The 20,681-nt window shown below is 35.7% G+C and overlaps 1 protein-coding gene across 1 annotated transcript in view; it reads right to left on the bottom strand.

Annotated features, from left to right (window-relative positions):
• PIK3C2G (phosphatidylinositol-4-phosphate 3-kinase catalytic subunit type 2 gamma) overlaps nt 1-20,681 on the bottom strand; it is a 310,994-nt gene that overhangs the window by 95,079 nt on the left and 195,234 nt on the right. Inside the window, exons 20-24 of the mRNA XM_019623621.1 lie at nt 19,403-19,510; nt 14,168-14,260; nt 12,577-12,706; nt 8,302-8,438; nt 6,248-6,417 (exon numbers count right to left, since the gene is read on the bottom strand). Of these exons, the coding sequence (XP_019479166.1) occupies nt 6,248-6,417; nt 8,302-8,438; nt 12,577-12,706; nt 14,168-14,260; nt 19,403-19,510 (638 nt within the window). The remainder of the gene's footprint in view (nt 1-6,247; nt 6,418-8,301; nt 8,439-12,576; nt 12,707-14,167; nt 14,261-19,402; nt 19,511-20,681) is intronic.

Consider the following 20,681-nt stretch of genomic DNA (forward strand, 5'->3'; position numbering starts at 1 on the left):
CTTCCATTTTCAGCGTGCTTTGTTCACAATGGGGCATAGGCTCATTGAGTATAGGAAGGTAGAATCCTTACAGTACTATTTAAATTGTTCCCTCCCTCCCTCCCTCCTTCCCTTTCTCATTTCTTCCCTTTTATTCCCTCTCACAAACTTTTCTTTCTTTTTCAGTCATCCCTTACTCGCTTCATGTGAAGACCTACATGTTTCTCTTTGAAAGCAAATTTATGATTTTTTTTAAATTATAGAAACATTTTTTTGTGTTTTTGTTTTTACTTCTAATGGTAGGGGGATAGATATAAAGGAGGTTACTCAAAAGAAAACAGGTGATAAAACATTGCAAATCTGATAAGGTAAAGTAGTAGAAGGAGAAATAATAGAAAGAAGATAGGAATGACAAAACAAACTTTATTTCTTGAAATAGTCTTTGTGAGACTGCTTTGAAAATCCAAAGCACTATTCAAATGCTAGGTGTAGTTTGGGTAGGATTGACTTTGTGACTGTCAAAAGCCTTTGTGATACTTATAGCATACCAAAATTGTTTTTCAATCATTTCAATGTGGTAGAATACATATAACATAAAATTGACCATCCTAACCATTTTAAATGTACAGTTTAGTGGTATTAAAATATTCATAATGTGCAACCATTACTACCAGCCATACACATAATTTTTTTCATCTTATAAAACTGAAACTCTATACTCATTAAACAATAGTTCCCCATTCTCCCCACCCCCCAGTTCCTGGGCATCACCATTTAACTTTCTGTCTCTACAATCCTGACATACTCTAAGTACCTTATACAAGTGGAATCATATGGTATTTATCTTTGTGACTGGCTTATTTTGATTAGCATAGTGTCCTCAAGTTTCATCCATGTTGTAGCATTTGTCAGAATTTTCTTCCTTTAAGGCTGACTAATATTCTACTGTATGTATGCACCACATTCCTCTTATTTTCATTTGTTGATGGACACTTGGATTGCTTCTACATTTTAGTTATTGTGAATAAGGCTGCTATGAACACGGGTGTACAAATATCCCTTTGAGACCCTGCTTTCAATTCTTTTGGGTCTGTGTCCAGATGTGGAATTGCTAGTTCATATGGTAATTCTATTTTTATATATATTTTAAGGAACATCATACCATTTTCCACAGCAATGGTACCATTTTATATTCCAACAAACTTTGCACAAGGGTTCCAATTTCTCCACATCCTTGCTGATACTTGTCTTTTGTTTTTTGATAGTAGCCATCCTAATGGATGTGAGGTGGTGAGTCTCAAATGTTGAGTCTCATCCCATAGTCCCACATGTAGAGTGATCACTAGGTTAAAATCCCTTGGAAAATTTCCAGTTAGAAAACAGAATATGGCAAGTTCTTAATAATTTTATCTTCAGAAAAATTATACTTTCTCAGGTCAAGAGAAGAAAAGTTTATGGCATTTTTGTAGTGATCCTTCAGTTAACCAAAATCGAGCTTCTGCTATGTGTCAGGTACTAGCTAGGTGCTTAGGATACAAAGGTGTCCTAAGGCGCTCACAGCTGAAGACATATTGGAAAGTGTGTTTTCCTTCCTGAAAATTCAGATGATATGAAGGCCTTCTTTGTGTAAAAGGAATCACAATGTTTCCTAATAAATTATCATGTGAATAACAGACCAATAAGACTCATCTAATTTCAAAGAACACTAAGATACTAATTAAAGCATGTGAGAGATCATTAATATATATATATAGCATTTGGGTTACTATGAATATTGCACTAAACCAGGGTCATTGGAGTAAGTGAAAACTTGATCTTTTAATCTGCTAATGGAGTTTTTTTCCAAAGATGGTTTTAAATTGAGAATATTTAAAATATAAATATTATAATACTCAAATTAGAAATTAAACACTAAAATATTTAAATCTGTGGTAATTATTGAACAAAATGTCAAAATGATCATAGATACAGGTAATTTTTATGACTAATATTGAGATGAAAATTCTGAGTTACAGTAATTAGGTGATTGGAGAGCTATTGGGATAAAACTAAAATGGATATAAACCATGTTGTAAATAGAGAGATAGCTCATATTTTGATCATCCTGGTATATTTTAATAGGAAAAGAACAGTTTGAATTTTATTTTGTTGAGTTCTGGAATGATTTTTTATTTGTTTTAAATAGGTTTATGTCCTATTGTATGGTGGTAAATATTTAATAACTAGCTCACATTTTTTTTTTTAGAAAAAAACATGCTCTCATTTGTGACATTTGCCAGTTTTCACTGTGTTTATACTCCCACTGTGCCTGATTTCAGGCTATCAGTGTGATATTATTAAATGTGAAGCTGATAAGGAACACACACAATAGGCTCTTGCAAGAGTGTGAGCCAAGTCTGGAACACCTCTGCTTATGTCTAAAATTATATCAGAAGGTAAGAATGACTTGGTGAAATGCCTTACAATCTAAATAAGCCTGAGAGTTTAATCCAGCCAGTCAGTCAACAAAGAACCTAAAGAACTAATAGTTCAATTTATGATTTTCAAAGCACATACTTTAAAAACCACCAAAATAAGATGTTTAGATAATGTAAAGCAGAAGAAATAATCTTCACCTAGAGATGCATTCTCATTTCTTGGCACTTCATTTGGAATACTTGCATAATAATTCATGACAACATTTATGGAGCCCTCACTTGGTACTAGGCAACCTTCTAAACAATTTACATATATCGGTTAATTTAATCTTCCAAGCAAATCTGCTTTATAGATGAATAAACTGCGGCACAAGGATGCCATTTGCTCAAGGTCACGTCATTAGCACATGCTAATATGGGGTTAAAAAAAATGCGGTCTATTTCCAGGGTACCTGGCCTTAACCACTGCTTATATGGCTTCTAAAATTATCTGGAAAGAAACCTGCAAGAAAGACTTCATGCAAGTCTAGTATTATTACCAAAGTGAAAGNTTGCTTGCTTTTTGCCACTCAGTTTGAGGAAAGCTACAAGTTTCAATATTGCTGAGGGAGGCAGGGGATCTGGAGAGTGGAAATGGAAAGTTAGAAAACTCTGTCAAGGATTCGTGACAGTAGAATCCATCTGCTGGGCTCTGTGAACATACATATTTCTCCTTTTTGTAGTATGGTTCATCTGACGTTTACTTGAGTAACTGATAAGCTAAGTAAATTGACATATACAAACTTTAGTCCCAGGTTTGAAAGACTTAAGTGTTTGAATATGTGTTTATACCCTGAACTGAAATGGGACTCAGTAATGAGGCACATTTTATTTTTATTATTGAAATTATTATTATTAATTTCATAAATTTCAAATGTTATTGTCCCCAGGAAATACCATAGTAACATTAAAATATATTGTTTTAAAGATGTCTAAAAGTTGCAGACTCCCATCATGGTGAATGGTGCGATTAGCATACAAATAAATGACTACAGAGTACATTGGGGGATGTTTAAGCCTACATTTTTTTCCTGATCTCACAAACGACCTACAGTTCAGAGAGCACATTTTGCTGTCCAACAGAAGGAACACAAGTCTCTTGTCTAATATCCATGAGTTAATTGAGAAAGCAAATTTGGAATCTCCATTGAATAAAATTGAAACTTGTGTAATTAGACAACACAGGAAACTTCATAAGTGCAATATAATGAGAACATAGGGTTCGTGTACTATTACAAAAAGAACAATTTAATGCTCTGTGGGATCTCCATGCTCTTTATTAAATAAATCTCCACGCAATTATTAAATAAGGAGATCCTCACAGATAATCTCTTAAGTGTAAAGCATGTCCCCCCAACCCACCCAATCCCCTAGTCTAGCCTTTTTGGTAAATGCACTGTGAGTCCTATGGTAGACTCTGGGAGGTTACTGATCTTTAACTGCTCAATAACTTTAGATACTGATTTGGAGTTTCACGCTCAGGTACACTATCACTCTTATTTGAAAAGGGTAGTTAAAAAAGGTACCTCTTCAAAATTATTCACCCTACTTTCCTAAGTCTGATATTTTGGGTATGAGTTTCTAGTAGATCAGAATTTCATGAGGACAGGAAAAGACTGGTCAGCTCCTCCAAATTCCCATGTTTTTCCCCCTTTAGCTTGAGTTCAAGGGAAAGTGTACAGTTATGCTTTGCATGGAATTTCAGTGTCTGCTTAGAACAGAAGTTACTCTGGATTTGAAGAAAAGATAATCAATGCTGTAACACTTGGGTGAAAGTAGATTGTGGTGTCATACTTTAAATAGGCTTAAGTTCTAAAATCAGGTTGAAGGTGAAAATCAAGAATAGGCCCAATTTACTGAAACATTTAAATCACCCATAAAGTTACCATATGCATGATGAAAATTTATGTATCAAACTTGAAAAGGCCATTTTATCTCTTACTAAGTTTAACATCATGAATGTTTCCCACACCACAGGAGCAGGTACTGTTTCCTCAGTTGAACACCATCAGATGAAGTTCATATACCAGGCTCATGTTCAGTAGATATTTGTAGTCTTTCTTTAAAAACTAGATTTAGACTCAGGGCTATGAAATGTTTATATTGACAGTTACATTGTACCTTAGACCAAATGAGGANATAAAGTGAGTAATGAGTAGGCACAGTTCAGTTTAATGATTAAACAAACTCAGGGCAGAAGTATTAGTATCAAGAAAGAAACCCAAGCAGACATTGGCCAATGAGCCTTATAGAGCTGCTGGTGGTGATAAAATCCTACAAACCATAATTCAAATAAATCATAATGTTGCAGTTGGCCTTTTTAGCTAGTGGTCAATAATCAATAATCTTAAGGGAAGATGGTGCCAAATTCATTTTTATTATCCAGTCAATAATTATTGGATGATTGAAGGCTTACCAGTGAAGGGTTTATTCACCAGCTAATCAGCAAACAATATTTGAACCTACTATGAGTAAGGCTCTAGACTGGGCACATTTTCACATACCTTAGAGATTGTATAAAAAAGATTTCAAATTGCCAAACTGTAACAGCAGAATTAGCTGCTGTAACATCAGCAAGCAAATAAATTGGGCTCCACCTTTTCTACAGACGCTGGTACACCATAATCCCTGTGAGAGCGCTTACCATAATATTTAGTAATTTATTCCTATGTCTCCCAATGAAACTTTTTCTGTAGAACTGGAATATATTTGTTCATTTTTTAACCACCCCCATGGTCAATACAGATGCTCATGGAATAAATGAATAAGGGTTAACCCAAATTCCCAGTGGACAATACAGCAAATAAATAAAGGTGTCAAATTATAATCTAATCTTTAAGTTTTTTAAAAGAGTGGAGTTTAGGGAAAAAGTGTTACATTAGTAAATTATGTATATGCTCATACATGTTGATGAACATTGTCCTTCATAAACTAGATATCCCTCCTCTAAATAAAAGCCAACCTCCATACCATGTCTGCAGTGCTCTACTTGTTCTCGTCTCTGCCAAACTCTTCACCTTAACCTCTTACTGCCTGCCCTGCTCTAGCCCGCCTCCAAGCCCCATGCCTTCTTGCTGTCACTGGACACGCATTTTTCCATGTTCATGGCTGTTATTTTTGCTGTTCTCCCTTTCTGGAATATTCTTCTCATCCCTCCCAAGAGGCCTCTTTAAAATAGCATCCCTGCCCCAGTCACTTTCTATCCCATTTCTATGCTTCAGTTTCTTGATAAGAAATTAAACTTCTCATTTATTCATATTACTTCTTCCCATGTTAACTTGTTTAATGTCCATCATTTCTACTACAAAGAGATTAGGGTTTGCACCTGCCTTGTTTACTGTTATAGCCTCAGACCTTGGATGGTAGGTACTCAATGAACATTTTTAGAATGATTCGAGGCTAATTCAGTGAAAGAAGTGTACTAATTTTGGGGTGTGTAGACCAAGGGTGGTTATTGCTATGGGCAATATATCAGGTGTATCAAGACCATAAACTCGTTGTCCATTCCAGGTTTATAAAAAAAAACCAACAATATCATACTTCTGATAATTCAAACTGAAACATGATTACTATCCTGTGGGAGAAGGCCAATTTAGGCCACTAACAATTTGAGTAAACATAATTTGTTCCATTAACAGTCCATTGAAAACAATATTTACCCAGGTTATTAGATATAGAATCATGTTTATGTAATCTTTGGTGATTTGATAGATGGGGAGCAAGTCATCTGCTGGGTTTCTATGCCATTATATGTTGTATATCACTCTAGGACATTGCTTAGTTACTGTGATAAATATTATTTGTGCACTGACCTTTTAATCCCTCCAAATGTTTGTGCATGACCTAAGAATTTTCCAAAGTCAATATGAAACATGTGGCCTGACTTGGTCAGCATGATATTGTCGTTGTGCCGGTCACAGACTCCCAGGATGAACGTTACCACACACCAGCCAGCACAGGAATAGAAAAAGTTCTTCAAGGCCTAATCAGTTGAAAAAAACAACACATAGATAATACACACAAAAAAATGAGCAAATACATTAGCATCAGAGCTAGAGCTATGATGAAAAGCCAAATAATAAAATCAAGAGCCTTGTCTACATCTCAGGTGAGGAAAAATAACTGGTTCTTCATATGATATAGAAGAATATAGAGCAATTGTTCTTTAGCTTAATTGATGAATGTTTTCAATGAAATTGGGGGAAATATCTCTTTCATTGAGTTGGAGCTAATTTTCATAATTTACTAGAGAAGATCCTTGGTGTGATTTTTGATGTCTCAAATTTTTGATGTCTACAATGTTGGATGATTTTTTTTTCAAGGTAAAAGAAGGAACAATATGGCCCAATATTGCCTATCTCCAGAGGAATTTAAAACTCAATTTTTCAATATTTGAACTTCTTAACATAGAAAAAGCTATGTTGAGATATTTGTAACATTTTATGTTTATCCTTGAAAATAGGTCATCCAGTTGCTATCCAAAATTGTTTTAGTACTGTATATCAGTGAGTGAATGCTGCTATGGGTGGAAGCAGATTACCACTAAGTCAATTGTAGCTTATGTTTCTTCAATGAAGAGAAATGTCCTGCCAAAATTATTCTTTGTTTTCAAAATGGTCTCATGGGTATGCATCATGTTCATCAATGATGCAACTGTGAGTGTAACTATGAGTGATTGTTTGGGCCATGGTTATGGGTCTCCTTGAGCGGTGTGGCTGACTTGCTGGAGTGGGGGACTGTGCACTGGACTACATGCCAGGACACCTTATTTCCAGGTATCCTAAGTGTCTGAGTAAATCACTTAATTTGTCTGTCTAGATTTTCATCACTTATCAAAGGAAGATAATAAAATAGATTCTTCACATTGTGGTTGTGAAGAGCAAATGTACGTGGAAAAACCTCAAGTACCTAATCCCAGGGATTTGTGCAAAACTCAAGTTACAATCTGAAGAATGACTAAAAAATGGATTTCAAGATAACCTCTGTTCTTTGTTATTTGGCCCCCAAAGCCTGTGTTTTGCTCCACTCCAATCTTACAGAAGTCAGGAGTAGATGAACTCTTGGGTTTCTCTATCATGGCCCATACTAGCTAGGGTGACCAGTCATCCCATTCTAGGGTTTCCTAGAATGAAGGAATTTCAGTGCTCAGGACAGTGCTCTGAGCAAGTTGAATGCTGGCCCTTAGTGCATCTTTGTGTGAATTAGCATAAAGGTGCCCCTGCCTCTGGGTGGGCCCAGATGTACCAGTTCAGGCCTTGTCAACTGGATCAAGGCCTGGTTCTAACCAACTCATCCCCTTAGCCAGGAGCCCTGGTGTAGGGCAGAACCTACATAACTGTACACTGAGGCCTAGATGCCAAGATGAAGTAAAGTGGGAAAAAAATGTTTGCAGTCAAATAAAACAACACATTTTATAAAGTTCTGAGATATAAAAAATTAAAACTCTATTATGCATTTTGTAAACACTGAAAGAATATGAAAAAGTTGAGATTGGAAGAAGAAATGTATTGCAAAGGAAGGAGGGAGATTTATAAAAATTGTAGATTGTGTACAAGTAGGCAGAGGTAACTTGAAGGGAGTAGTTTCAAAGAGCATCATCTCAGGTGAGATTGCTGCAAGGGAGGCAGCTGAGCAAAGAAAGTCTTTCTGGGTAGCCCAGAATTTCACCCAGAAGAAAAACCAAACACAGAAAATTTTATCTAGTTAATATACCATTTAAATTGGGTCATTATTACTAGGCTGAAGACTGAGTGAATTTGAATTCAAGGTGTACTTAATTTACTTTTTCATAAATCAGAATACTTAGTGAACCAAAACATATTCTTATTTAAGTACTGTATTTAAAATTCACTCCAGCAGGACAAACCTTTTCATAATCCGCCTTTAAGTGGTTGTGCTGACTGAACCACTTTTTGATTGTATTTTCTTTCAGCGGCCCTATCAGTCCAGAATGGCGGTGGATCTTTGCTAGGGTTACAGCCTCAGGCACCATCTGCACCAATCCTGGGTGATAGAGAAGAGATTATGGAAATAATTCTGGGTGAGGGATACTTAGAAAATACATCGTGATCTAGGTAACAGCAGCAACAGTTGCCAGTACTACTTGGATTATCCTTTCTCTTTCCAAATCTTCTTTTCTGATGGAGCCTGATTCTAGCTGACCTTCCTTCCAATTTTTCCTAAATTCTGGGGAGCAATGAGACTACTTTTCTTTTGCTCACCTGTGTCAGAAACAGCTTTAATATTTTTTTCTAGAACTAAAGTAGAGAGCCAATCTATTGGGTTGTCGGAAAAATCATGACATAATTTTTCTATGTTTTCCGTTGCAAAAATGCATCGTGACTTTTCCGACAACCCAATAGACGGTGTCCCAGAGACCCCACTGAGTCAATAGGTTAGTGGGTTAATTAACATATAGCTTGTGCATTCATTCAGTTTAAGGGAGGACATTCAAACTTATTTAACAAGTTTTGTAAGCAAACCAAATACACTCTCCATAACAAATATTTAAAATATATTATAAAAATCAATGTTCAGGTTAATAAAAGCTTCACTGTTAAATGTCCCATTTCTAGGAATGAACAGAATAACTGTAGTAAACAGGTAGACAGTTGCCTGCTCCTTCCTTCTCAGTCAGCATTAGAGAGAAACTATGATAATAAATTTTTGTGTGTGTGTGTGTGTTTGTTTTTGTTTTGTTTTTTGTTTTTTAATTAAATTATTTTTATTATGAAATACACAGATAATAATTTTTTTAAGGCAGCATATATTGATTAAACCTCAATAGGACCTTTGCCCCAATGACCATATTACCATCAAGACTTCTTTTCATTGTGTTCCTAAGGTTATTGAAATGTAAATATTTTCAAACCTTTCAAACCAGATTTTTATTCTGTATAGAACAGCAGTTTAAACCTGGTATTTAAAACTCTCTCAGGACTAAGGCCCACAAAACAACCTATAATGTAAGTTCTGTAACATAAAAGAAATTATAGAATTTCTGGTTTCTACCATCTTGATAATTGCAAGAGTTGCAAATGCAAATGCCCAAAGGGATAGGGAAACTAATGTAACTATATGAAAAGAGAGATGGTTGAGTTTTTAAAATTGGCTATTTCATGGTCTATCTTAAAAACATGCAAATTAGACATTGAATAAGTAGATCACAGTGATGATAAACGAAACACTTCTCTGTGTCGGATTTGGCTTGTGGCAGCTGGTTCTTATCTCTCATAATATCCAATAGCCCAGTTGTGATCATTGGGCACACACTGCTGGATCAGAAAGAAACTTAAACATGGGGAGTGGGAATTGAATGCTGCAAATATAACCTATAAAACCTATATGTTAAAAAGAAGAAGATTTTACCCAATTCTTGAGTGTTTCATTGCAGCCTCACATCTGACCATGCCCAGAAATAGGGCGTACATTATTGCACCCTTTGGATACTGTGCTGTAGCAATGTCAGTTGCTTTCCGGACCACATTTGTCTTTCGGGAGTTAATCTTTGCTAAATCCCAAGTCATTTATCATAAGCTTTGCATTGCTGACTACCTAAAAAACCTTTTACCTAACTTATAACAATCATGGTGGCTAAATTCTGCTCATTAATTAAAACCATAAATTACATTTTATACATTTTAAGCTAGTACAAATCCTATACCTTTTAAATACTTCTAACATAATTCTGTGCAAATTGAGTAATATGTGTGGTTCCATTCTTATAGTCCTCTGATGCAGTGTTTCTCAAATTTTAATGCACATTTGCATCACTTGGGGAGCTTGTGAAAATGAACATTCTGATTCAGTAGTAAGGGGCTGGGGCCTGAGATTCTGCATTTCAAACAAGCTCCCAGGTGATATCAATGCTGCTGGACCATGGGTCACCCTTTAAGTTGTAAAGTTCTTAGGGACAAATCTTTTCAAGGTGGTATCATAAGGCGGTGGCTCTCAAAAAGGGGTGCATAAGAAACACCAGAGCAGCTTTTTGCAATCACCAAGACATTAGCCTCTGCCCTGCTCCCCCTGCTTCACCCACAGTGGAGAGCCGGACTTAGTACCCTGGGTGACACCCAGTTGTATCTGCTCCTCCAATTCCCCTAAGTAATTTTTAAGCCAATGAAATTTGGAAAGCCAGCAATGAAATAAATTATAAAGAACTTTTGTTTGCTCTGATGGTCTCTTCCAAAGCTCTGAGGACATCATATACAAAGTAGTCATGAGAATTATAATCAACAATGATGTTGATAAAGTCATGTAAACTCCTTGCCTGGAGTATACTCTCCTTAAGGGCCGCAACTCTGTTTAGCTCATTTTAGTATCCCCTACCTTACTTTGTGGCATTTCTTGAAAACAGTAGATATTCCATAAACCTTGGAACCTGATTAAAAATGGAACATGATTTCCTAAAAATGACATTTGCTTTAATGATCTCTATTTTTCTTAAAGAAATATTTTGCCAGTATAATGCTGTCTGAAATCTTATAACTATGGATTGTTGGTGGATTTGGGGCAAGATTAACTTGTTTGTCTTGTGACATCTGCAACTTTGGGCAAATATACAGTCATTTTGCTGAGTTTTTAAAATTTTTTTATTGGGGAACAGGCATGGTCATTGGTTACACATAACTTTCATGCTACAATGGCATGGTTGACTCTCTTAAAGAGGAAGCAGCTCACAGTGGCCCATTTGGGGATCGAACCATCAATCTTGGTGTTATCAGCACCAGACTCTAACCAACTGAGCTAACTGGTCACCCTCTCTGAGTCATTTTATTAACTTTAAATGATTTAGTCTTTGTTACATTCTATGATTATACATTGAGAAATGAGTAGATGGAATTGAAGAATTCCATTCAAGTCAGCAATGTATTCAATTTCTGAAGAAGTGGTGATCTGTGTGACATAATAAAGCTCAGCTTAGCTCATCTAGTTTTATTCTTACACTTCCTGCACATTAGGCTATGAAAGAATTAATTCACTTATGTGAGAAAACAGAGACTAAAACTCAAGGAATAATGATCTCAGAGTAGTAATGATAAAAGACTTTTTTAGGAACTAGGGCTTTAGAAAGGGTCCAGGGGTGGGATACTTGGCATGGAAGCAAGAACCCTATTATAATAATCAATATAATTGGGTAGTAGGACAATAAAGTCATTCTGAAGTTCAAGTTGCAAGTTAAATGGACTAGGGGGTGCTTCCATGCTTAGCTTCTAAAATCTCAAGTCTAATTGGCTGGGGTACTGGGCCTAGTGGTAGGATCTCAGGAACTGGAGGGGCAGGCAGTGATAGTATTCCTTCTGTGATGATGGGTTTAAATTGTAGCTCTGCCTGAATTTAAAAAAAAAAATGACTACATGTTTCTAAGTCCCTTTTCTAGTTTTATGGTTTTTTAAATCTCTTCATTTATGCAGATGTATCTGCTATAATTTATAGCAATTAATTTAATAAAATCTAAGTGACAATGACCACATATGAAAAAAATTATAAGATATATTACGAATTATTTCATCAGTTTGTCATGATTATAATTAAGTACAGCTTTTACCTCTGATGTTTTGGTAATAATTTGGGTGGATCATTGATATTATAATCATTGGAGATGTGTATAAATTATATTTCCATATTAATGTCTTGACTTTTATAAAGGAAAAGAAAGCTTGAAGTATCTTCAAAGTTTGCATGTATGGTCACCTTTGACTGTTGATATACTTCACTCAAAAGACTTTTAGAAAATAAATGCTAGTTTATAATGTATTTAGAATTTTCAGATTCCTTTAAGCATTTGCAACTTTGTAAATTTTGTGTTAATAGGCAACACTAGTCACTAGTATTTTTTGAATGAGTAGGGTTTTCTATTATTATCTTAGAAAAAAGAGAAAAAAATAGGAGTTAGTTATTAATGTAACTCACCTTTAAAGACACACAAAAGAATATCACAGTTAACTTTTGGGTTGTCAACATTATGCTTTAGGTAAATTACTTTGGCTTAGCATTTTTAAAAAGAAGGATGACTGTTATAGCTCTTTGGATTTTAAAATTTATAGTCTAAAATGAGTGCTGTGGAAAGTTTGGTGGTGTATTACCAGTGAATGTGTGAGATAAATAATATAAGTCAACCCACTTTCTAATCTCTACTGACCTTGGCCTTTTCCTGTGGATAGACATCTATAAATGATCATTTGCATATCCAGGCCCTCCTGCAGCCAAATATTGTCCATCACTTGAATAATCTGCAGAACAAGCATATCCTGACGAAGATCATCTCCGGCCTGTTAAAAAAAAAAATTATTGACTTTGAGTTTCTCTTTGGATTGCATTAGAAGCTTTCAAATGTGGTATACATAATTTTTTTCCTTGAATAAATTTTCAGCCTGACTTAGGGTGGTTTCAATTGTTTTATTAGCACTAAAAGTACCTTGTGTTTCTGATAGAAGATCAAAGAAAATGAGGTTTCCTTTAAGTGATTACAGAAGCTTCACTCTCAAATTAGAAGCTGCTTGGAATGTCATGTTCTGATAATAATCTTTCAATTTATTATCCATGTGCAACGTCTTAGACTCAAAGTCTAGTGAAGAGAGGCTGGATGAATGTTTGTTCAAATGTCACACTCAGCCAAGAGAAAGCTAAGTGAAACGTTATTTGGTATGCCATAAATGTATGCACTGATGTTCAGTTAGAATACCCAGAGCTTCTTGACTATGAGGATAAATAATATACACATGATTCATCAGACTTTGAATCATTGACTTCTCTTATTATGAAAGTAGTTAAAAAGTTTTCAGAGTGAATGACCTTTGATAAAAAAAAAGAACTGATAAAGAGATGATTTTTTTTAGCATAAGTGAAAGAAATGGAATATGTCCAAAGCAGAAGGATAGTTCTATGCTTTTAAACTAATAAGAGGTTTGCTTTCCAAAATGCTTTCTAAATCACATGCAGAAAATTATGCCAAGATGAGGTTTTGTATGTTTTTATTTTTATTTCTTCTTACTATTTTATTTCACCAAAAATACAGTGTCTTGGGACCACTAATGCTTGAGGTTATACAGGTCGAAGCAAATGTATGGGTGGGCTAATTATTATCCTCAAAAATAGTCAGAACCCACCCAAAACATCACTTTGAGACCTTGTTGTCTGGGTTGGCTGAATAATTAAGTTAACTAAATGATTAGCAAACCCTTACTTTCTACTTGCTTTACTGTTCCTTCTTTAGTCCCTGTTTCCCACCTGTCTATAACCCATGGGATTCATGATAAAGACTGATATGGTCCATTTTTATATTTTATTTAAAATGAAGAAAACAACCCAAATTATCAAAATAAGCAAGTGCTTGCAGATAAGAATTTTATGTTAAACTAATTTATATCATTTGAGTTTCAACTAGTTTTGATTCTTAATTTAGTATTTAGGCCAAAATAGAACTCTCCCCACTGGGGGTCACCATACATTCCATTTTTTGTGCTACTCAAAAGTGATCATATAATTTCATTTACTGAAATATATTTTCTTAAGTTTTACACTGATGGTTTGCTGGCTTTAACCCAGTAATGTTTGATTTATTGCAAATTATAGTTTGGCATGTACTATAATTCTGTAAAAATGCAAAATCAAAAATAGCTGGAATCCTCTGTGTTGTTGCCAGAGGAAAAGAGCTATAATAATTTTTTTGTGAGCAATAAATCAATATTTCCACCCATGTAATCAATTGGATATTTTAGGAGTTACCATACTTTAAAAATTATGCTGATGTTTTTGCCCATTGGATTAGCATTGATGAAAGTAATCTTCAATGGCAAAGCATTAGATGTGAAATATGAACATGCCTATAAGAAGAGAAGAGAAAAATGGTAAGCAAAATAAAACAAAAAGAACACTTTCCCTGGAATCATGGTCCCTTGCAGAATTTGTTATTTGAGCAAATATAACACATATGGATAATGTTATACTTGGGAGCAAAGAAACTTATTTATTAAAAACATAAACAAAATACTTTAGTCTACCAACCAAAGCCTTTACTTAGAAACTGAAAAGCCAGTTTTTTGGCAGGTGGTAAATCTTCAACTACATTTTTTCTCACTGAACAGTGGTGGTATGTTGGTGATTTAAATAAACTAAGTAGTATATAGGTATTGTGCTTATGCTAGTTGGTTAATATCTAAAAGAAACATTCTATTTAAAAAAATGTTTCCTTTTACTTATTTCTGCCCTATAGCATACTGTAAGGAAACATGGATATAGAATTAAGAAAGCCCTGATAAGTTCAAATCTGGACTCTGAAACTTATTCTCAGTAAGACCTTGGGCAAGTTACCTAAATGTTTATATCCCACTGTCAAATGGGGCTAACAACCTCTACCTCACACATTTTGATAATATATATATGAGCTAATGGATATAAAATACCTTTTATAATGCCTAATCAAGTAATTAAAAAAATTAATGCATTCTTTTCCCCTTTGTGTTAATGAACATTTTCTTAACCTTTACAGATTACAACATATATTTTCTCTTTTTGTTTCTTTCAATTATACTTTGCATTTTCATTTTCAGCCTTACAATATTGAGTACTTTCCATTATACTTTTCTTGTTTTCCTTTTCTGTTCTTACAATTGTCTGAGTGTTAAAAGGCTGTGTGTCTGTAGGCTATTAGAGAGTTCATGTTGACTCAGTGAAGAGTGCAATCAATACTAAAGAAAGGAAAAGAACTTGATACTTTCAGTTTATCAACTTAGTAAAATATGACCTCAATACATGTTGAAGGATTAGTTGGAATATCATTATTTCTGAGAAGTCTGAAATTGGTGAAAGCTGAGAGGAAAAGGATCTATTTCTTAACTGAAGCTATCAACATAAATCTCACCTAATCCCATAGCAAACAGAACTCCTTGCTTACTGAATCAGTTTGAATTTTATAGTAAATGGGTGAGGCTGCTTGGTAAGTAATAAATTCTTGCTGCATGTAGAAGTCAATCAGGGAACATACCACTATGTCATGGTATTGAATTAGGAAATCCTGTGTTAGGCCAGCAATGAGTCTAGAGCAGTAGATTTAAAACTCGACTCATTCAATTCCTTGGGGGTCTTTTGGAGGCACCCCATGTCGAGGGAAGAAGCAAAGGGCAAAGGGAGGCTGATGGCAAGGCTTAGCCCCTTGTCTTAATTACATTATTCAGAGCTCTTTTGCTTTTATTGTTTCATATTTTGGTTTTCACAGGCAGTATAGTTTTGAGAGTCATGCCAAAATATTATATATTCAACGACCATTTAATGGTTAGTATGCACAAACTATTACCTAAATGCTAACAGAAAGATACCATATTCACTCTCAAAGAGCCTACAAAAAGTTGGTATGAACGTGTACACATAATATGTTAAGTTGATAATTTACAAGGCAATTTATCAGAGTTGAATGAAGAAGCATTTGAAGAAGAGAGTTCAGAGATGAGCAGGATTTGAAGATTGTGCGAGACATGGGTTAGCAAACAAGTAGAAGGTTTTTTAGGTAGGAAAAGGCAAACAAGGAGAGATTAGGATCGGGAGGGCCATAGAGACAGGAAAGAATGAAATCAGAGTCTTGGAGGAAGATTTTATGTAAATGGTGAGATAGAAGATATGACCTCTGTTCTTGAGAATTACACACAAATGAAATAAATTTAAAATAATTTAAAAAAACATATTAGTAAATGAAATGTCTGGTGCTTACTTTCCCAGGAGTGGAGAAAGGCTGCATCAAGTTACTCCCATTCTCCCTCCTAGTCAATCCCTTAGTGACCCAAAGGGAAATAGGAAATTGTCCACCGACAAAGGTGAAAATTCTTTTTATTAAGAAAGCTTAACTCAAACTTGAACCCTTTGCTATCCATCTTGGAGAACCATGATTTAAGAAAGGGACTGAGCCAGGCCTGAGTGCTTCTCCCCAGTGTAGTTCACTGATGATGACTAAAATAGAAGGCTGAGTAAGCTTTCCCACACTCACTCCATTCATGGGGCTTCTCTCCAGTGTGAACTTTCTGATGCATGATAAGCTGTGAACTGTCACTAATGACTTTCCACAGTCATCAGATTTATAAGGTTTCTCCCCAGATGGGTTCTCTGATGTACCAGAAGATTGGTGCTATAAACAAAGACCTTCCCATACTCATTATGTGTATAGGATTTCTCACCAGTGTGAATTCTCTGATATATAATGAGATGTGAGTCTTGATTGCACATTTATAGGGCAATTTGCTTGTGTGAAGTCTGTGACATAAATAAGACACTTACTCAGACTGAGTGCCTTGCATTCGGAAGGTTTTTCTTTGGTTTGCATTTGCTCATAGTCAGCAAGTTTTGAGTTCTGAGCGAAGGTTTTTCCACACTGCCTAAATTTATGGGCTTGTTCCGCAGTGTGGAGGCTCTGATGACAAATAAGACGTTTATTCCAACTGAAGGCATTACTGTGTTCATTAAACTCATAAGGCTTCTTCCCAGTATGGATTCTCTGATAGTTGACAAGGTTTCCATTGGAACAGAAAGTTTTCCCACACTCATTTGAAATGTAAGGTTTCTCACTTGTGAAGTGCCTGATGTTGGAAAAGGGTTTTACTCTGAACGAAGGCCTCTCACACTCATTACATCCAGAAGGCTTTTCCCCAGAATGGGCTCTCTGATGGTCACTGAGTAGGGAACTCTGGGTGAAGGCTTTTACACATTCATCGCATTTATGAGGTTTCTCCCAATTGTGGCGTCTCTGGTGTTTAATGAGATGGGAACAGGGATGACAAGCCTTCTCACACTCCCTGCATTCATAGGGCTTGTTCCTTCAATGGATCTTCAAATGAACCTTTGGCTGAGAGGTCTGTCCGAAGGTCTTACCATGTTCATTATTCACATAGAGGCTTTTTCCGGTATGGATCCTCTAATGGCCAACCAGATGTGGGCTCTGATTGGAAAGTTGCCCTATTGATTGCACCTTCAGATGTAATGTATGTCCCTTTGGACCTCCTTGTTGTCAGTAGAACTGGAGGACAGACTAAAATGTTCCATAGATTTGAGTGTCACCTACCACACCTGCCCTGTTCATGGTTGTATGCACAGGTGTGGTAGCCCTATGCCAGGCGCAACTGGTCAGAGCAAATGGGGCAAAGAATTGGCTCTACTTGGGGCACTTCCCAGTCTTAGGGAAAGTGCCAATGACTGCAGGTTGCTGCAGGGAAGGAGTATGGACCTAGTCTCAGCCCTAGAGGTGGTGACTACTGGGCTGGTGACCCAGGAGTCAGGCCAGCTCACCTGGACACTCACAGCAGCCACCCATTAGAGCTAACTTCAAATGCACAAGCAGAAACTCATATGTACTTTTAATTGAAAAAAAACCATCTACTCCTTAAACAACAACAAACCAAGAAAGCAGAAATAAAAAAACCCAACATCTGGACTCAATGATCCTATTGTTCTTTCTGCTTTAAGATACTATATCTATGAATGCTGCATTTCCACATATCTTCAGCATTAATTAGTGAACACTGCTAATGATTAAAAAGCTACACAATTTTTTTTTAAATTACTGATTTGGATTTTAGTCCAAATAGACATATCTTAGTTTGTGGAATTTATGCCTTACTTTGTTATTTTTCAAAATATGTTTATGTAGCATATTAGGAAAGTTGGTAGGGTGTCTTTGTAGCAACAAAGTTGGAAAGGTGATAGTATCGTGTTCTTATTTATTTATTTATTTATTTTAAGATTTTTTTTTATATGGGAACCGGGGAAGGGGAACAGACAATTTGCTCTCGTTTTGTTCTTCAGTCTAGTTGTGGAGGACGTTGCTTCACTGGCACATGTTGGTATTGTGATCATTGCACTCTTCCTGGGTGAGGCAGTCGCTCGCCGGCCATTGGACGGGTGGCTCATAACAGATCATGCCAGCTGCTGGCCTCTTATGCTGGCAGACAGCCACTCACAGTAGCTCACGGCAGCCCCCTGCAGCCCCATTGCAGCCTACGCTGTCCCTGGTGAATCATGACAGCCCAGCTCCAGGTCGAGCTGTTTTTCCCCAACTTAGCTGTAGAGGGCGCAGCATCAGTGGCCCTCATGTGGAATCTGAACCAGGCCCTGCTGCTCAGAGCTGGCACTTCCAAGCCAACTCTTAACCAACGCGCCACTCAGCAGGCCCAGTATCATGTTTTTAGAAAAACTTTTCATATTCATAGTAACATAGACTACTTTTTCTCCTAATTATTGGATTTGTTTTCTTGATTGTCTTATAACTTCAGTTAAGTAACATTTATTATGCATGTGTGATAGTAGAACTTCTTCACTTCTAAATCTCACTTATCCATCCTTCTCTCTATTAGTGTTTTCTATTTTCTACCCTTGGGCTTTTGAGAAGGTGAAAAATAAAGCTCATGGAGAATAGAGAAGAAAGAATGATTCTAAATCAGAGAAGGATGGCTGACAGAGGTGTAGGAAGAGAAGGGGTTTGTAAGTGTGACAACACCAGGAAGGGCTTTCCAGGCATGAGCAGAATCACAAAATATATTATATGGTACATTGACACATGAGCATCAATGAATTTGAAATTGAATCAAAATGGAGATTTTGTAGCTAATGATGTATGACTCTACTAGGCATGGGTATACAAATAATCTAAATGAGCATGAAATTAAGCTCAGTCTGCTTGGGGTCAGTGAATCAGCCATTTTGAATAAATTGAGAAATCAATTCAGTGAAAAGCATCTTTATTATTTTTTTTCACTGAACTGATGTATAGTTTGTTTCTAAGCCAACAAGGCCTCTGATGAGATGAGTGTGATCCCTACTGGTCACAATACATCAAACGGGGTACTTGATTTGAATGGAATTTAATATTTTTTTCTTAAAATAAGTACATAACATTTATAAATTGTGCCACCATTTCAAAAACTTACTGTGAACTAAACAATACAAAACAAAAATACTCAACTTATCTACTGAATAAATTAACTTACATCATAATCAATCCCCTTTATATAGAGGGCAGGGTTCAGTGGAAGGTGACAGGTATTTATACACTGAAAGAATTCTTCTAGTCTTCTAAGCTCTTTCTTCAGCACGTCCTGTGAAAAATCATAAGAAAAAGCATTTTAGAAAGTGTAAAGAACTTGACTTTTCCTTCAAGTTATAATTTTATTCTGTTGATGCGATAAGCTCTTTAATTCAGGGGTTGCACACTTGGATGCTTTAGGATCAGGGTGGTGATGTAGCCATATTTGAGGAGGCAGCGGGTTAAAGACAACAGGGAGCACTGGGGAAAATGGAGAATTAATGAGTGCATGCCACTTTAAAGACTTTAAATTCAATTAAAAAATAACTACAAAATCAAAGCACTATTCTGTTGAAATGAAACACGATGGGTTGGACTTGAGCTGTGGCTCACCAACTCGCAATCTCTACTTTAAGTAATTATTAACATGATCCATCTCTGATAATTTCCTGAATTCTTAGTTTGTAACTCTTAAGATTTACACTTAAGAGTACATTTTAGAAAAAAAGTTCACACAAATTATGAACAATAATGGCAAAAAATGATAATTGCAGACAATTGATAATGATCAGAAACAGTAATATATACAAACAGTTGACTAAATACCAATGAGTGTGTTTCTGAGACTTGACTCACTCCCACTGTACTCGTTCATAGTACTTTTTGAAGGACTGAGACCACAAACAACATCTTTAGAATTGTGTATCCCCTGATGAAAAGAGGGGGGAAATCAATAATAATTCAAAACAAAATAGTAATAATAATTCAAAGTTAAGAAAGCTCCTTTTAGCACACTTTTGAAAACTCTTTAAGCCTAATTGTAAAAATGAAGATGTCATAGTAATAATGCTTAATTAACTCTCAAGTTTCTTAGCTTTTCTTCCTGGTTCATTGGCAAATAATAGTATCTGTTGCTTCCAGAATCCAAAAGATCAAGGTGGAGAAATGAGGCAAAATTCCATTATGGTATTCTTTCTGTCTGTCCTTCTTTGCCTTATCTATGCCTAGATTTGCCTGAAAAATATCATGGAGGAGTATCTCTGCTCTCTTCATTAAATTAAAATCTATTCATTTCATATAGTTAGGTTTAATTAGTGCTTTTTTTAAAAATAGCAAATGATAACTTAAATGGTGAGAAATTATAAATGCTTCCCCCACCTCTTCCATTTTCTCTTCCTATTTTCATGGCAAGAGCTTTTATCACAAAAGCAGCTAGTCAGGTAAAAAAATACATTTATTTGAGG

Source organism: Hipposideros armiger, unplaced genomic scaffold, assembly GCF_001890085.2.
Source record: "Hipposideros armiger isolate ML-2016 unplaced genomic scaffold, ASM189008v1 scaffold_554, whole genome shotgun sequence".
In the NCBI taxonomy this organism is placed as follows: domain Eukaryota; kingdom Metazoa; phylum Chordata; class Mammalia; order Chiroptera; family Hipposideridae; genus Hipposideros; species Hipposideros armiger.